Here is a 19402-nt window from a genome sequence, read left to right as displayed (position 1 = left end):
AGCGCTTTTCAAGAAAGACTTACAGAGAAAATGCTGCAGAGAGTTACAACCAAGACATTTTCTTTTCTTCTTCAAAATTATAATGAAGTCAGAAGGCCTGATGTACCTTCAACAGATTTAACACCTGTAGTCTGAGAAAGCTGATTCCCTGGTACGGTGCAGATGGGAACCAAAGTGACAGCAGCAAACATCTCTTTTTAGCCTCTTTCATACACACTCCTGATATCTACATATTTTTAAAAGCTAATTTCCCAGGGTTGCTCTTGCTTACATTTTCCTCACAGTTTGAACTCTTCTCTGTTGGAAGTCACAGTGTAATGTTTACAACAGAGGGCAGAGCTCCAACAGGCACCTGTGCCAAGGTGGAAGTTGCTGCTTCTTTGCCTTTCCTCCATTTTATGGGGCTGGCAACCACCACCAGTAAACTAGTAAGTTCCACACCATTACTATGCTTATCTTAAGCACAATATCAATATTTCATTGTCAAAAAAAAGGTGGTTATTGTCAGTGCCGGTATATGGTGACAGCCTTAATATCAATGCTATGTGCAAACACTCGGCAGCACCTTTCAAAAGCAGAAGTCACAAAGTGCTTTACACCTCTCCCAGGCTCACGCCGGCTGCCCACTCGCTCGTTCACTGTGATTTTTCCTGAATATTTTCTGCTTTGTTCTCACATCAGCTCATCCACTCTTGCATGGGAATAGATTGCACTAGGGGCCTGGAAGGAAAAAGTCAGGGTAAAGTTGAGGTGAAAAATTTGGGCCTTTTACGTTCACACATGGAGCTCAACCAGAACATTTGGGGAAGTTCTTAGAAGATTCGTGAGTGTGAGTGCAGCTTTAGAGTCTCTTAACACTTTAAAGGGAAAGCCTGGAGGGATTCAAACGACTCTGGAGTTCTGAGAAACAGCAGCTTGGTCTGTGGCTCAAGTCCTCAAAATTTGTCAACATGGTTACCCCTTTGGCCTCAGTCATGATTGCAGTCTTCTTGCGCATTCAAGTGTTGACTATGTTTAAGAAACTGTTCACAAAGAAGCTTGACTTAGTGAGGTAATTTGCAAATTTGTTACTTTAGTCATACTGGTTACATCATTTAAGTAACGTAGTTATTCTAAGTTATGTAACTAGTGTTTGTGGATTAGCACTTCTTTCAAGCAAAACTGTCAACCGTGTGTAAATCGTTATCACACTTGGTTATAAAATATGAAACATTTGACAGCAGGCCTTGTTTTAAAAATGTCACTGAATGATGCTCATGTATTTTTGATGGTTTGTTCTATTCTGAAGAGCTCTCCAGGTGCCAAACTGGTGCTAGAGTTGCACCTCGGTAGTCTTATTTTGAAGCTTCAGGTCTCAGACCAAGCTGTTTTATGTGATGGATTTGGAGTGAAAATGTTCCGGGTTGGAACTAAATGTTCAGAAAGAAACTCAACATGCCGCTGCTTATTTTTCAAGAAGCGGATTACAAGTGGCGACCTACGGCCTTAAGATGTAAAATCACATGACACACCCATTAAAAAAAGACGATCTTTGCAACAATAATAATAATAATTGTTAGAATAAACAATAACAAAGGCTACCTTACACCTTACACTAGCTTAACAGCAGTTAAGTTGAGTTCAGCATTACCAATGTGGCACCCGCCGACAATAGGCTTCAAAACAGGGCTTCAGGAACAGATGGGTGACGTCACAGATACTAAATCTATTAATTTAAACAGTCTATGATTACAAGACTCTTTACAAAACAAATGTTGAGGCGCGCTGGTGGCCTAGTGGTCTAAGCGTCCCATGTATAGAGGCTATAGTCCTCGTCGCAGAGGTCACCGGTTTGATTCCCGGCCAGTCTTCCCCCACTCTCTACTCCCCACATTTCCTGTCTCTCTTCAGCTGTCCTGAACAATAAAGGTGAAAAAAGCCCTAAAATATATCCTTAAACCCCCCCCCCCAAAAAAAAAAAAACTTTGTGGACCATCAGTCCAATCAGTGACATGCACTATAAGGATACATAGTCAGTCAGTACAAAAGTAATGTGCTTATTTACTTCAGATGATCATTTATAGAAAACACAAGGATGTCAGGAGTTAATTTTTTTCCTTCACAATGTCATATTTGTGATTCCATTTTGTCAGTAAAGTACCACCTCCAGTCCTTGTTGCAGTGGTTGCTGGTTCAACCTCCGACCATGACCCTTTGCTACATGATAATATCTTGCAAAGGGGGGAACGCAACTTCCAAGCACCAGATTAAACCAAAGTGGGAAAGATTTGACTGAAAAAACTCAGTCAATGAGTCTAATAGATTTCAAAATGGCAGGGGTGTACAGTGACCTGCCAGACTGGCAGGTGAGGAAAACAATTTCAGCCCCTGGTTAAGACCACTTGAGCCCCCTCTTTCATTCAAAGGTCATCTTATCTGCACGGGGAGAATTCCAATGCAGAAAAGTCTGGCAAAAAAAATGCATGGTATTCTGGCAAAATAGTCCAATGTGGCTCAGCTTTCATCCAGACCACAACATCATCTGGCCGAGGTCCTGCAGTCAGATGGCAGGTCAAATAAAAAAAAGCAGTTTCCTGATGGATTAAAAGTGTAATTTTACTGATTACCACATGATTAATGCAAGAAATGATGGATTACTGCAACTGTTAGAAAAAAAGCTTTGCAGCATTCAAGCATCTGATTAAGCTCCAAACATGAGGATACATTCTTAATAACTGATATTCTTGGATACTATTTTACAGGGGAGAGGACTGACACACAAAAAGTTGCAGCCCCACAAAAACCAGGAGAAAACTGCGCAGCAGAAAAACTGCCATTAAGTTGTAACTTTACCCTGTATTCATCAGGCAATGCTGGTAAAGGGAAACCTTTTCATAGTGTTGCACGCTCAGATTGTGAGTCAACCCTCATTGGGGGTCCATCCACATGGGTTGGCATAGATCAGCTGAGCCATAGTCTAGGTGATGCCAGAGAACAAACAAAACCAGCCAGCTTGACAGAGAGAGACAGATAGTGTAAGCATGGGTGGGCAATAAAGAGAGAGGGAGCATGCACTTGGACAGTAACTCAAATGTATTCAATGTGATTCAGAGTAATTCAGTTGTTTATCAGTGGAGTGTATTGAACTACACAGCAGACTGGAGTCTCATGGCCCCAGCTGACATGCTCAATAAAACAGGCAATAATGTGAGTGAAGCAGAGCCTATAAAAACAGGATATTTGGATTATATGGAATCATGTGAACTGGCAGAACAGCTAGGGGGCAGATTTGTGTCTGTTTCAAAGAAGCAGGTTGTTTCTCATCTACCTTACAACCATCATGTCTGTGTTTTTAAATTTAGCGTTTTGATTGATCCTTGTTTTGGAGTCAGTCTTTTCGACCCAAGATTAAGGGAGAAATTGACTTACTGTTTGCTCTTAGTGTGTTTTACTGTACTTCTTTGGCAGGTGTGCTCTAGTGCTACTTATTTTTAGCAATATATTCTGTCTTAAGTACAATTTTCCCACAATGGTGCAGAGTATACCACTGAAGATCAAACCTCCTGCTTTCCCATCCTTCACTTATTTGTATTCATGACAAAGATTCAGTCTTACCCACATTCTTCCATGAATTTAAACCTAGTCTTGAGGGAAGTGTGCGCTGGGGGCTTGTGTCCCAGCATTATTTCTTATGTCTGGCAACGCCTCTGGGTGTCTTTGCAGATTTCTTTAGCTCAGCCTGGGGCTACACGCCTCAGGTAGACACCTCATCACGATGAGTGACAGGAAGTTGACCAACTAACGGGGAGCAGAACAGGACTGCACTCTGCTGACTCAAAGATGAATAATGTATATTTAATTTAATCACAATATGGGTTCAATTTCCATTTGCAAATCACATTATTGTTAGTGTAAGTCCTTGGGAGGAGCGCCTCCATGAGATCAGTGCCTCTTCATGTGTAAAGAGCACCGGCTGAGGGAAAATGCAATGTGTGCACCGTGCACAAGTCGATGTCAGACCTTCAAAACCAACTGGTGCATCTGCGATCTAGGTGCTGGCCTGATGATACATAAAATATTCATGCATATTAATGCTGTTTTATGCAGTGATTTTCACAGGTACAGTACTGCTGCAGCAACACTTTGATGGTAACAGGTGGAGTTTAAAGTCTACTTTCAGATGCTATTAACTTTCCTTTCCGGACTCCAAAAGCCATTTAAACCCCATGTTATAATGCTCATTTTTACAGTAGAGAAAAACATGTTTACAGCCTGTTAAAAGTAAAGGTAGTGATCTGTATACTCTTATCCTTTATACATGACAACTCTATGAGGGGTGAATTGTGGCTTTTCACAACTATCAATAACTTTCTGAAACTTCTGCAGAATAACATCGGAGGTGACCAGCTGCTAATAACTTTTAAACTTGTGAACTTTTAATTGTTAAACAGTGAAAAGGTTCATAGTTTAATGGAAACATGGTCAGCATTATACTTTGGTGCCTGAAAATATAATTGTGCAGCCTGCCTACTTATCATCCATATGTAGTAAACATTGTACCATGTGTCAAATAAGAAACATTTGATGACATTTTTTTTTTTTTGTTTTACCTTGAAGGTCCACTCCACTGTGACATTATAATGTCTTTAAAACATTTTCCTAGCCATCAGTCTTTTCCCATTTCCACCTACCAGCTTTAGGTGGCTGTGGCTCAGTGGGTAGAGTCAGTTGTCTATTAATTGGAAGGTTAGCGGTTCGATCCCAGCTGCTCCTGCAGTCAGATTCTGAAGTGTCCTTGGGCAAAACAATGAACCTCAAATTGCTCCAGCTGTTGTTCAGTGGTGTATGAATGAGACTAACTGATGGGCCCTTACTATAGAAGCTTCTACTATCAGTGAGTAAATGTGGCGTGAATGGGTGAATGTAATGAGTGTAGTGTAAAAGCCCACTGTCTGGTTAGAAAGACAAAAAAAAAAGCTATATAAGTACAAGTACAATTGCCGTTTATTTCAGTAACATCTGCTCAAATTTCTTTAAATTTGGAACAACTGGAACTCAAGGATGAACTGTTCAGATTTTCTCAAAGGTCAAGATCACTGTGACCATTCTTGTGAATGTAATGTGTTAGCTAGAACTAGGAAGAATTTTATAAACCTGATCGATTAGTTTTCGGTGATACTGTACACCTAAGAGAGCAGTATACAGAGGGTGAGTGGATGATCTCTTCAAACTGTAACTTCAACTGTAACAGGGTAGACTAGTAGGATCGTCCCAAGCGGCGACCTCCAGTCTGAAAATATGAAGCCAATGCAAAAGTTGAGGCTGGCTGCAGTAGCACCGGAAACCACATGTTTACAGCCTGGTTCAAAAAAACTGTTTTGGTCTGAATAGCTCATTTCATACTGTATGGGGGATGAATTTTTTATAACTTGTTATTTTTGAAGATTTGAGTTTTGCATGGCTGCACGCTGGTGCAGTGGGTAGCACTGGTGCCTCACAGCTAGAGGGTTCCTGGCTCGAATCCCCGGCCGGGCAGGTGCCTTTCTGTGTGGAGTTTGCATGTTCTCCCCGTGCATGCGTGGGTTCTCTCCGGGTACTCCGGCTTCCTCCCACAGTCCAAAACATGCTCACCAGTTTGTTTGATCACTCTAAATTGCCCGTAGGTAAATTGTGAGTGTGTGCGTGAATGGTTGTCTGTCTCTCTGTGTTAGCCCTGTGATGGGTTGGCGAACTGTCCAGGGTGTACCCTGCCTTCCTCCCGAAGCCAGCTGGGATAGGCCCCCCGTGACCCCTAACGGGATAAGCGGTCAAGATAATGGATGGATGGATGAGTTTTGGATGAATAAGGCTATGGCTGACAGACAGGCAGGCACACTGTAGCTATTAGCGAGGAGGCTAAAGACCTGCCTTAACTCCACCTCTTTGCCTCTTACTAGGTTAACCAAAGTCAGGTTGAGTCAGCATTTCCAATATGCCATACGCCAACGATAGGCTTCAAAACTCTGCTTCAGAAACAAATGAGTGATGTCATGGAGACTACGTCCATTTATTTTACAGTCTATGAATGGACCCCACAAAGCTAGAAACTACATTTACCAAAATACTTATAAAGAAAGAATGAGAATAGAATTCACAAAAACTTGACCCATCCCGGTCACTCCCTGTTTGAATCCCTGTTAACCGGCAAACAGTTCAGGCAGCTTTTACCCCACTGTGTCCTCCACAGGACGGTGATGTGAGCACACACACCAGGGACTAAAACACAAACACAATCCACACAAACATGTTCTAATAACTTTGCACTAAAGTCACTTTATACTGCTGCTAAATTCTGGTGCTGCTTTCACTCTTTTGTGAAATGTATTTAACAGTGTTGCAGCTTCCACTTCTTATTCTGTGCTGCTCCAAGATATTCTTTGTTTACATATTTATATATTTATAACTTTGTTTTTGTCTTCTGGTTACTTTATTTGTCTTCCGTGTGTTGAATTTTTAATACCACAGAATAGCACAACAGAATTTTGTTGAACCTGTGTGCATAATGACGACTAAAGGTCATTTCATGTAAATGTTTGACTGTTACAAGAAGGTTCTACTGACAAGCACACATGCTGCTGAGAAACAGAGCTGTTTGCTGTGATGATGTCTTTCTCGTAGCTGACTGAGCTTCAACTTCTCCTTCTTTTTACTTCAAATACTTCAAATCTGTAAATATATCCGCCTCCAGTTAGCCCCAGTTAGATTCTATGGGAAACACTGATCGATGCAGCCTGAATGGTGCTGGCACAGAGCAATACTTCCAGTTTCAGGAGTTTTATTGTTGCTAGCTCTTCTTTTTTTTCTTGCTCAGAAGAGTTCACAGATGATTAAACTTGAGAAATGCTGTCGACTGCTATGCAGAAGATTTCCTCAAGAGTGACAGCTGACAACATAAGCTTTATGGCTGCTACATCCAAGCACAAGTCTGTTCGTGTAATGACAATATTCCCTCCCTGTCATTGAAGAATTGGAGGATACAGTTTAGTGTATTAATCAGATTAGTGTGCCAGGATTCTGACTAAGTTATGACATGCTAAGCGTCAGTGTCTGTTACATGTTTCTTAAATGCTTAAATAATACACTAAGTCATCAATAACTCTTTATTATTACATGTTAGTCGCTCTAGGATCTGTAGAGCTTTTCTAAAATTAGTCTTTTTGAAGAAATGTATAATTGATTTTTTAAAAGCATTCAGTATTTGTTGTCTGTTTACTTATTTAACTCAAAGTCTCACTGAAGCTGAATATTTAGCTCCTAACACAACACAGGGGTTTTGGCTCCTTCTGTCTTCTTGATTGTTTTTTTTTACTGAGTTTTTAAAGTGCAGTGAAGTTGAAAGGAGGTTTGGTGTAAGTGGATAATGCCCTCAGTCACTGCTTTGTTTAACCAACAGGCCACTGTGGGTTTAAAAAGATCTATGAGCAACAGCTTCAGGAGATTTGAAACTTTAAGCCATTGATTATACAAATATTGACGTCTTCATTGCATGTGGGCTTGAGTGTAACAGTGGCTGTGCATAAATACATATTAAAACATTGTATATTGAAGCAATCATTTCATCGAAAACAGACACATAAATACTACTAATCTGTCACTAATGATGATGTAATCTCTATTTACAGATTCTAATAATCTCTGATTCTACACTGGAAAGTAGAATCTTTACTTTGCAGTCTTGAGTATTTGAATTGTTTTGTTTTCTGTTTGTAGTACTTTTCTAGTCTAAGTAGTATTGACCAATCAGATATCCTCATGCTTTAGAAAATGCAGGATAAACAGTGTGTATGGAGAGCAGCAGGCAGAACACAATCTGCGATAATGACGCACCAGCTCATATCAGCAGTAATCTGACTGATTTGTCTCGACTAACAAATATCTGCATGGAAGTGCAGCTAACCATCTGCTCTATTGAAAATGTTTAACTTGAGCAACAAATCTGCGAGATGCTGTGTCACAAAAGCAAATCAGTGTTTAGATTTTCAGAGGAAGGCATCAGAAATGTTTCCTCTTGGGGATAAACCTGACAAATCCAAGTGAAATTTCACAAATTTACATCACATTGTTATTACTTCAGCAAACTTAGTTCATTGCAAGTAAAACACAATCAAAATCTGCTTCACTTGTGATTTAAAAACAGCCACTGGCTAAACTGGAATTACCAAGAAGATGGCATTTGTTTCCAGGTGCATATATCTTTTTGAAATGATGATAGCCGGTGATTGATGTTGGCTTCTGAGATTTACTGGGTGCAAATTGCCTGGGGGAAAAGGGGGTGATTTCCCTCTCCTATGCTTTTTATGTACTTATTCAATTTTATTCCCGGTTACGATACATCTCATCCCCACTTCTGGTCAGCGTTCATTAAATTAATCTTATACTCCCGCCAGTAGATGGTGCAAGTTGACTTTCCTGGTGTCATGTTAACTTAACCGTCAGTATAAACAACACTAACTAGCTTCCTCAGGAAGTTTGAAAGCAGCTATGTAATGTGAGTACCAATATGAACGGTAACAAGGCATTGTCGTTTTCCTTGTTTTATACAGCAAAACATCAAACGAAAAAGTCCATGATAGATTGCAGGGATAACGACAACCATCAGCCAGCATTACCTCACATGGGTGGAAGCTGCTGCTTCAAGTCCACCCAAGATACAGAAGAGAATTGAAGCCAATGCGAAAGTGTTAAAAACTGCAGTTCATCAAGTATCCGCTTGAGGCTGGCTCAGAAAGTACTGGAGACCACATACACACTAAGTCATAAAAGCCGATCTTCACAGCAGGAATAAACATGTTTATAGACTGGTACAAAAACGAGTGTAGTCTGGATGGCTCATTTCTCGATCGGCACACACTGTATGGGGGTCAATTTTTCATTACGCAGCAATTTCAAAGATATTAAGATTACGAGTTTGGGTAGTGGGTAGTCACGTTGTATTTGACTGAACATTCTTCAGTTTGTAACACTTGCTTCTTTGATTGCTAATGTTGTTAAAGGAAACTTCAAATGTGGGAAAGAAAGACAACTCCAAAAGAACTTTAAAACCAGAGTTTGTCTGATGGGAAGAGAAAACAATAAGCAGTCAGCCATGAAAAAAGTAAAGGGTCCATTCTTTCAAACTGACTCCAGCTGCTAGAGGGCTTTGTAACTTATACAGAAGATAAGGTATTTTTAGTATACTTGTGTTGTTCTTGTTACGAGGATGGCCTCAGTAGAACCTGATAGTGTGACTGCCCTGAGGCACAAAAAGCATTCCAATGGTGCAAACTCATTAACTGTCTGGAACAATATGATTAAAACATGTACAGGCCTAAAAAGAAAGATGGTGTCGGTTTGCTTTCATAGAGGTGACCCCTTTGACGTTCATTAAGTTAGGTTATGTTGTACAGATTTATATTCAGAAGCAAAAGCAGCGTTGGTTGTTTGGTACTTCATGTAATCAAATCACTTTAAATATCTGATTAGGTATTGAGAAAACAAATCGGGCTGATGCATTTCCAATTAGTCTTCTTAAATAGTAACACTCCTGGGAAGAATGACTCTGAGTCTGCCTGATCTGGGCTCTTCTTCCAGAGTAGGTTATGATTGATGTGTGGATGTCAGCGTATAAACAGAGCGGGACTTCAGATGTGAAAAACAAGCTTTTTCAGCCAGATCCCCCAAAACACGAGGTGCTCTGTCAGACCTCCTCCCTGAGGGATTTGTCTAGCAAAGGTTCACCGTACCTCTTACCCACATGTTTTTTCCAAAAGATGATGAAACATGAGATGAGCTCCAGTGAAACCCCAGAGAAACTCATAACCCTTCATGTACAAGAAGTGGTTTGGCTGTACAAAGTATAGCTGGCAGGGACTCCTTGGCACACATGGGGCTTGGCATGTGTATCCTTAAAACAAAGTAAGATTTCATGGCAGTTAAGACGTGGTAGCCTCAAGGACCTGTGTGAAATCCACAGCTGAGAGTAATCCAAACAGGAGGCAATGGTACAGCTGGGAAAACAGTACCGAGATGACACGGACAAATAGACATTTTTCACCAAACTGTGAGTCACATTCAGGGGAAGACAAACTTGTTCAGCCGCTCTTCTCCCACGTCTCTGATCTCTTACACAGACACACAGCAGCGTTGGCAGGTGCTACTGTCTACCTTCATAAATCACTTTATGCTATCAGATTTTAAGCGTTACGTTCCTGGTACTGCTGTGACAGTATGTACTTATTTCTGTATCAGCAGCACTTTGTCCTCCTCTCCATCTTGTAAAGTTAATGTTCGGGTTGTCTCATGACATGCTTCTGGTTTGTGAAACTCACTTAAGACACCCACTCATTCCCTGTAAGGACATATAAAAAAAGATAAAACAGAAATTGAAAGATGATTTAGCATCTTTTGTGCTCATTATTTCAGCTTCTCTGAGGTGAAATAAAAACAGAAGCTTTCTGTTTTTCAGAGAGCTTAGTCTCATTCATTTTTCATATGTCTGCGGGTTCATCTCAAAGCAGCATAGCACAGAGTTGCTCCATTTTAATTTGATTAGGTAGGGCAAGCTGAATATTCATTCATTATTGTAATACACTCTAATGATAGAATTATTCACAGTTTTGTCTTGGATAGAGGCATCATCTGGCAGTTGGAGTCTAATTTGTCAGATTTAAACTGTGAAAAAAAGAATTGATGGCTTGGTTTTGTTCTTGATGGAACACGCCCAATTTGTTGAATGTCAACAAAGATCATTTCGTATATAAAGCCATGAGAGATAACAAGGATTGCTTTTTAGGATGAATCACAGTGGACTTGTTTTAGTGGGAAATGCCAGGGTGTGGTATGCACTATAATCAACACTGTCCACTCAAAAATACAGATGTATAGAATATCATTACAAGCATATTCCAACCCTTATTCACATCTATTTTAAGGCGATACATGTTGTGGATAGTTCACACAAGATTTTCACCCGGGGCATCCAGCACACTATGCTGTGTGAAACCATGCCACAATGTTAAGCCCTTATAGAGCATCTCAAGTCACATAACTGATTGTGTAGTTTGGTCTAGAATTGGATAACATTTTATTTGACCCATCCTATTGTATTGTCTTGTATCGTATAGAATCGTATCGTATTGTATCGTATCGTATCGTATCGTATCGTATTGTATCCTATCCTAATGTATTGTCTTAAGTACGTATCGTACCGTAACGTATCGTATCCCATCCCATCCAATCCTTTCCCATCCCATCCCATCTTATCCCATCCCATCCCATCCTTTCCTATCCTATCCTATCCCATCCCATCCTATCCTATCATATCCATCCTATCCCATGCCATCCTATCCCATCCCATCCCATCCTATCCCATCCCATCCCATGCCACCCCCTCCTATCCTATCCTATCCTATCCTATTGCATCCCATCCCATCTCCTCCTGTCCTATCCTATCCTATCCTATCCTATTGCATCCCATCCTATCCTATCGTATCCATCCTATCCCATCCCATCTTATCCTATCCCATCCCATCTTATCCTATCCCATCCCATCTTATCCTATCCCATGCCATCCTATCCTATCCCATCCTATCGTATCCATCCTATCCCATCCCATCCTATCCCATCCCATCCCATCCCATCCCATCCTATCCCATCCCATCCCACCCTATCCTATCGTATCCATCATATCTCATCCCATCTTATCCTATCCCATCCCATCCTATCCTATCCCATCCAATCTTATCCCATCCCATCCCCTCCTATCCTATCATATCCATCCTATCCCATCGCATCCCATCCTATCCTATCCTATCCTATCCTATTGCATCCCATCCCATCCTATCCTATCCTCTCCCATCGCACCACGTGTCACAACAGATTCCAAACTTTACAGCTCAGTCGCCACTTTGCGTTGGGAGTTCAAGACCTGTTGTGTTAAAAAAATGCCTGTCCTCAATCAATATCCTGTTTTTTTGTGGGGGGGTTTTGTATGACGAGATGTTTGGAACAGTTCTTTAATAATGTTCTGCTTCATGTTTCTTGACCTTCCAGAGATCAATATGATCTGTATTCCTCTATTAATAATCTCTTTGCTGAGCTATCCAAGCATAAAGCTGGCTGTAGCTTAATATTTAACAACACCATACATGAATGCAGCTACTCTCTCATCTGACTTTTGTTAAGAAATTAAAGCAGCACATTTCCATCCCAAAGAGGTCTCTCATCCAACATACATTTCTCAATATGTAGAGTTTACATTACATACATTACAACAGTGCTGGCAGTGCATAATGTATTTCCAAACATCGTCACATTTCTCCTTCATCCGCGGTGTTCTGTTTGTGCTGTTTTAAACTCCACACTGCAGTTAGTTATTACTGCATATGGTATACTTCAAGGTATTTTCCTCTGGCTGTAAGCTCTGCCTGCTCTTTGATCCACAATGAAATCTGTTCCTTTCCATCATTTGTCTTTGTTCTACACTGATAAACTCTTCCTCCTAAAGTCTTGGTTCTTGACACTGTTCAGGCTCAGAGGGGATGAGTCTTACAGACAGAATAGCTAATACAACTACCAACAGCTCAGAAATAGACGAGAAATACCAGAATCCCTGTCTTGTCATTTCACACAGGCTTAGTCTTGCTTTTATCTTCGATGTATTCTGTTGTAATGCAGCATTCATGTCTCTTTATCCACTGTGTACCTGGGCTGACTCAGCAATAGAGCATTTCTCAGTCTTGAGATGTTGTAGTTTTGCTGAGGAATAAACGACACCTGAAGGACAAATCAATGGAGGAGCCTGTCAAAGGGAACAGCGAGAGTCAAAGATGGCAAATAGTGCCTGAGGGTCAGTCTGGAGTCATGAACCAGTTTTCTTCTTGTGTTGGGTGATATGGCAACAAATAGAGTGTTTTCTTCTTGTATTAAAACACATTGAAATGTATAACAATGAAAAATTTGATTGTGGATGTGTGAATATTATCCTGAGAATGATAAGAGCCTGAGGTAACCAAAATGTTCATTAGTCTAACTTTAGAATATAATCTCTTTACACACGCTTAAGTTGTTTAACACATTTTAAACCTGTGTCTTTGTTTAAGAAATATAACTGAAACTCATTCATGTGAGAAATAAGTGTTACTCCAATGCTCTTTGGGGTTCAGAAGGGTTCGGTTTGACACATTAGTCTTGCTTTTTAGGGTCAGGTGTCATTGTTTAGGTCTCTACCAGACAAAACTTTCTATAAGGTATTTTCTTCTCCTCAAAAAAAAATTGATAGTGACAAAAACTGATACAGAATAAAGCTGTTGTTGATTAGGTTGCTACTGTGGGCTAACATCTGCAACTCTAGGTTTTCTACTCAAAACAATCAGCCCTGTTGAATAAATCTGGCCTATTGCGCTGTCCTTGTTGCTTTTCAGCAGGGCCTCAGGGGCTAAGAGCTGAGCTGCTGTTTGTATCAATCCACTTTGATCTGGGTTCCAAACCTTTTCTGGAGACGATTTTTCTGGGACGTTTTCAGTGTCAATTTAGCTGGTATAATGTAAATGCTTCATGCTCATACAGCAATAAGTGGAGTCTTAAATGGTGCTATAAGACACAGCTGTAAAAGTTAGACAGTGTTTAGCTTTTGTTTGATTTTTTCACAGTTTGGCTGCCATGCATTCATAGTTTTAACCATGGTGTCTCATTCATTATCAGATTCTCCCAACAAAGCCACACACATTTGAAACCAGAGCTCTGAGCCAAACCTTCAACCTTTTCATGAGAAACAAGCTAACAACACAGCAACTTTAGCAACTGAACCAAACATGCTAACCAGTTTAACATTATTCAACTTTTTTAAAAAAGAATACCTTTGCATTTGAAACATTTTTTTTTAACAATGTGCGAAGTCTCAGTCACAAAAGTTGTAACATTATCTTAATGTCAGTAGCTTATCTTAATAATAGTGTCCACAAACTGACATCACTATTTGATATGATCCCTATCATAATTGAGCCCTCTCGTATCACAGTGTCGTCAGCTTTGAATAACTCTGATATGAAATTGTTAGAATGCTTAAGTCAGTCTCCATAATAGCACAAGATTTTAGCCCTCCTGTTATGTTGCGGGTCAAATTGACCCTTTTTAAAGTAAAAAAAAAAAAAAGAAAATGTTAAAAGTATTTTTTCGGTATGAAACGTCTTTGCTTGGCTTAATAGGTGAAATCAACATTTAAAATTAAAATGGTTTATTTCACATTTTAGGCAATATATGCCTTCCAAACCAGCTAAAATCAGCCTAAAAATCTGGGCAGCATGTGACAGAAGATGTCTCGTCTTAATTTACCAACATCACTTCATTAAAAAAAAAAAAAAAAAAAAAAAAAAAAAAAAAAAAATCAAAAAATCTGTCATGTAAAACTATATAACCTATATAACTATAACCTAATATTTAGGTGTTTCCAAATTTACAAACGTTTTAATGTGAATTTTCATTAAAAACAAGTGAGTTATCTTCATTGAACCATGATCTGTGAGAATTAAAGAACACCATTGCACCAAATACTGATTTAAAAGGTTAGTTGTTGAGTTAATAATGAGATTTAAAAAATGTTTATTGGGATTTTTTGGGGTTCTGACACTTTTGGATCATTAAATATGCCCCGGGTCAAATTGACCCGGGAACCTTATTGCTGTTCCTGAGAAACAAACATAACAGAAGGGTTAAATGAGCTTTTCATCTGATTTTCCTTTTGTTTCACATGACTTGAAATTTTGTCGTCTGTTTTCCAGGACATATGGGAACCCTGTTGATTTCCTTTTATCTTTCAGAACTCTCATGATGTAAATCTTTCACTGACTTATGACTTTATTGTAAAAAAACTGACCAAGATCTAAAAGAGTGCAGCTGAATGGACTTGTAACAGAGAGGACTGAGTGACTTGGAAATGTTTTACTGTCTGGCATACAAGCCAAGGACTGTAGACTGACTTGCTGTCTTTGCTTCTCAGTGCTGTGTGGGAGGCTGTGAGGCACCAAAACTGTCCTCTTGTTTTTAACATTAATTTTACAACAAGCAGATATCATGTTATTCTATCACCCGGCCTTACTTTGTCTCTGCTGTTAGTGGAGACAAAGTATGTTTTGTAATAGCTCAGTCACAACGCAAGAGACACTCCCAGATATAAAAGCTCATTGCAACTTTTATCAGAATAAAATAATTTATATTCTCTTGACAGGAAAGCTTTGTGATTGTCAGACAGACTGTTGGATTTAAACTGGAATAATCTGTTTTTCAAAGAAGAGCATTCAAACACCATGTCCAAGATGAATGACATAAATCAAAAGACGGACTTGGGCTTTCTTGTCTCAACTTGCTCTTTCTTTTTCTTCACCGCACTGAAAAAAAGAAGACATTATAACAGCATGTAACGGTGAACATTTGATTAAATGAAAAAAGTACAAGCAAGAAGGCAAATAACAGTCATATTTACTGCAAGGTTTACACTCAGTGTAATAAAATGCTCATTTGGAATAGTTGTAAATGTCATTTTTTTATAATTTATTGTAACTCCAAACAAAAATAATTTCTACAAAAAATATTCAAATAATGTCATAGAATATTGATACGTGGATGATATCTTTTCTCTCTCTTTTAGACTTCTGATAAGTAAATTCTGATAAATTCTGTTTCCTGAATACTGTGTGAAGATTAAATCTCGCTAAGTGTGGCAACAATCACTCATTCCTATAACAACCATAATAGTGACTAAATTTTTTTATAATCTGCAACCCCCCCTGGATATTATATAATAAGTATAATCTCAGCGACTGTTAGTGGGCACATTAGATACAATGACTGAAGATATAATTAAAAAAAATAATGCAGCAGAAATAGAATAAATGTAAAATCAAGTCTCATCTTTAGAGAAGAAATGAAACCTGGTTATTATACTATGTAGGCCTCAGCAGCAGGATCAAAAATGCATCTCGTCTCCTGACCCGTCCACATGTCTGTAACCATCTACACACGTTGGCTGTCAGTCTTAATGTGGGCGAGATCCATAACTCAACCAAGAAAAAAACAAAAAGAAAAAAGGTCCATGTATTTAAAGAACAGCCATTCCCTTTGAAGTGAAACAGTGGTGATTTAAGTGTTTTCTTAATGCTTTTTGGTTTGATGCACGTTGCTCCAGCTCAGCAATAAAGGGAACAGTGGTTGGTATGATTTTTTTCCCTTTCACCTGCATCTCTTTTCTCTGAGGTCACTCCTTTTTTTTTTCAGTCTGTCCTTCTTGCACCTGAGCACACACTCGGTTTTGTAACAGTCCTGTGAGTTGTGTGTTTGTGTGTGTGTTTTGAAAGGAGACGGGGACTAGTTAGCGTGAGTGTGTTCGCATTTCTTTTTTTTGCGAGTGCTGCGTTGTGTGTTCGTCGGGTCCATGACTTGGGCGGCCCCATCCCGCTACACACACATATACACGCACTCCCTGGTCTGGGGGAGGGGAGGGGGGTAAATTTTGTGGCTCAGTGGGGCGATAACGTGGCCAGCAGGAGGGCTAGCAGAGTGCAGAGCAGCAGGGTGGCCGTAGTGGGGTGCAGGGAAGAGGCGGCGTTGCAGTCCTTGCCCGCCTCGCAGCGGGGCTGTTGGCACAGTACCCCCTTAAACTCTGGAGGACAGATGCACTTCTGGCTCTGGTAGCACGTTCCTCCGTTCTGGCACAGGAGCATCTCCTCATCGCAGACGTTAGCTGTGAGCCGAGATGAAGGCAGACAGAGAAACAGCAGAGGGAAAAGTAGAGAAAAAAAAAAGGAGTGTGAGGGAATTGCAGAGGTGAGGAGAACACGAGTGAGGAGTTGGGAATAAAGAGGGCACAGCAAAGTGACAGAGTGACAGGCGGTAAAAGGATAGTGGGGGAGTAAAGTGCACAAAGACGACAGAAAGATGTATAGGAAAAAGGAAGACAGGTGGGGGGAGATAAGGAGGGGCAATGTAAGAGGCATGACGGGAAACAGAGATACAGAGGGAGGGGAAGAATTCAGGGCAAAAAGAACAAAGCGGAAAAGAGAAGCAGGAGGAAGGAAAGAGGCAAGATAAATTCTCCAGTCTTTGCCTCCGGGACAACAACAGGTAACACCTGCCTTTTTTGTTTTTTCAGCCCTTTTCTCCCTCTCTTTTTATAGAGGCTGCACTTTCTCAGGATAAAGTCAGAATCATTGTGTCAGACGCAGCAGAAAATTCACTGCATGGGTTATATTTGTTAAGTAATAATTAGAGGAGCAGATCGTGTAATTACTCTGCTAATAAAGTCATTATAGAGCTAGTTGCACTGCACTAGATACTTGACCTAAAAATCTACTCAGAGAAAAAAGGAGCATCAGCCTTCCATGACAAGGAATAATTACATGAGCTAACACTTTTTATCACACTAACGATAATTGGCTTTGCTGTATTTGGAGTAATATGTAACATTTCTAACACACTGTGATACAATCTACTGACCCATAAGGTAATAAATAAACTCACAGTTAAGAAGCATGCATGCCTGTGGAGGTATAGTGTGTGTGTAGGTGTGTGTGGGTGGGGAGGATCTAACTGACTAGATGCTAGATGGTAGAGGAAGACGATTCCCTGTAATGGGGTTAAGCAGTGACAGGGTCATCAATTAAAAGAGCAGCTGATGCTGCTAATGAGCTACATGATCTATTCCCACGGGGGTAAAAAAAAACCCATCAGGGTGATGCACGGGATAAGTGGCACAGTCCACTCGCAAAGGTCCTGAAAAGCTTCAGGATGAGGTTATTTTGGGAGTTTCTAGACAGGAACCCACCAGAAACCTGTCTCTTACTCAAGTTGTTCTCTTTTTTTTTGTCTTTTTTAGATTTTGGCACCTCCTTTGTAGTGTTTTTCAGTGAAGTTCCCTCTGACAAGCACAAATTATTTTTGAAAGAAAAACAGACCCTGTAGGGAAGGTTCAGTGCAACACTGCACCATCAATGTCTGGTTTACGAAACCACAACACTGAGGAGTGAAAACATCTTCTTTCAGTAAGGGCCCAAGCTCTATACTACTGTAAGCTAAGCTAAAAAAATGAAAAACAAACACCGCTTTCAGGGTTTAAAATAACATTCATACTCAATTTCTTGTGACTAAACATATTTTGTAAGCTCTGTTTCTGCTTTGTTTCTTGCTAATGTATTGGATACACAGCAAGCATGTATTCTTTGCTTCTTCTGTGTCATGAATTTGCTCCATCTGATGGCGTGCGCCTTGCCTCGCTGTAGGATGTCTGAAGCATAGCGTTGGCGGACGCAGCTCAAAGCAGCTGGACAGTATATTCTACACTAACAACAGGTTACTGTGCCTTTCTGGGTTTAAATTGCTGTTCACTGGAAACTATTCTGTAATTGCTGTCCTTCCACAATGAGTGTGTACTGAACATAAATAAAGAGTTTTTTTCCGGGCTCAGGATGTAAACATAAACACGCCTACCAACTTGTCTCTGTGAACTTTCCTTACTTTTACCTCCTGTGTTCTCACCATAACATCTTGATAACATTTGACTAAAGGGATGGCAGAAACACTTCTGGATAAAGTTGGGTGAAAAAGATTTCTCCTTGTGTTCACACATGCAGCTCATCCTGGGAAATATTCCGATGGTTCAGTGCTGATAAGACTACAGCTTTGGATTCAGAAGTTTTGATAAATTCTTATGGTGTAATATTTTGCTTAAACTATTTCTGCAAAAATAACCAAAGGAGTTCTGTTACCCCCATTTTAACAAAAACCATCCTGCTCTATACTCACCATAACAGCCTTGTTTCCAGTAGTATCCAGGCAGACAGTCGTCACATTTGGCCCCTGTGGCTCCGTCTTTACACTGGCAGAAGCCTGTGCCGTTACACCGGTCATGGACAGAACCCATCTGGTTGCAGTTGCACTCTGAAAGGAATGAGAGGTGGATGAAATGGATAAGGAGTTATTTATAAAGATCGGCCTCTTGTAGATTTTATTTGGGATTTGATCAGGAGGTGAATTAAGTTCAGCCTAAAATTTGTGCATTTGTATTCAGAGCACAGGTTTGCTTTGGTACCGAGACCCCCTGAGGGCTACAGGACTGAGCAAGTAAGGTGGAGTTTGTTCAAAGCATGGAGATGTTTCAAGATGCTGCACAAGTTCAGATATTGAAGGCCTTTTCAGCAAGAAGTGTTATTTTCTTTTTATTAAAAATCAGATGCAAAGGTCTTGCCACATTTTTTTTTACTTGTATATAAAACTTACCAATAATGTTGTTCATGTAATGCTGTCTGAGTAAAAATCAGCTGGGATTCAAAGCATGTTTTGAATGTGCTAACTTTCTATGCCTCCCACAAGTATCTTATTTAAAGTCAGGAAAAACACAGAAAAAGACAGTTTGGGT

General features: G+C 40.0%; 1 protein-coding gene and 1 long non-coding RNA gene across 2 annotated transcripts in view; one reads left to right on the top strand and one right to left on the bottom strand.

The window, feature by feature from the left end:
* LOC117831670 overlaps positions 1-19402 on the top strand; it is a 209307-nt gene that overhangs the window by 4817 nt on the left and 185088 nt on the right. The gene's annotated exons all lie outside the window — the stretch shown is intronic.
* The window catches only part of LOC117831669 (netrin-G2), an 89337-nt gene continuing 85134 nt past the window's right edge, over positions 15200-19402 (bottom strand). Inside the window, 2 exon segments of the mRNA XM_034710468.1 lie at positions 15200-16732; positions 18790-18924. Of these exon segments, the coding sequence (XP_034566359.1) occupies positions 16509-16732; positions 18790-18924 (359 nt within the window). The 3' untranslated portion in view covers positions 15200-16508.

The sequence above is a fragment of the Notolabrus celidotus genome, chromosome 19 (genome assembly GCF_009762535.1).
Source record: "Notolabrus celidotus isolate fNotCel1 chromosome 19, fNotCel1.pri, whole genome shotgun sequence".
In the NCBI taxonomy this organism is placed as follows: Eukaryota; Metazoa; Chordata; class Actinopteri; order Labriformes; family Labridae; genus Notolabrus; species Notolabrus celidotus.
Note: the sequence above shows the minus strand (reverse complement) of the source record. Positions and strands in the feature narration are given on the sequence as shown.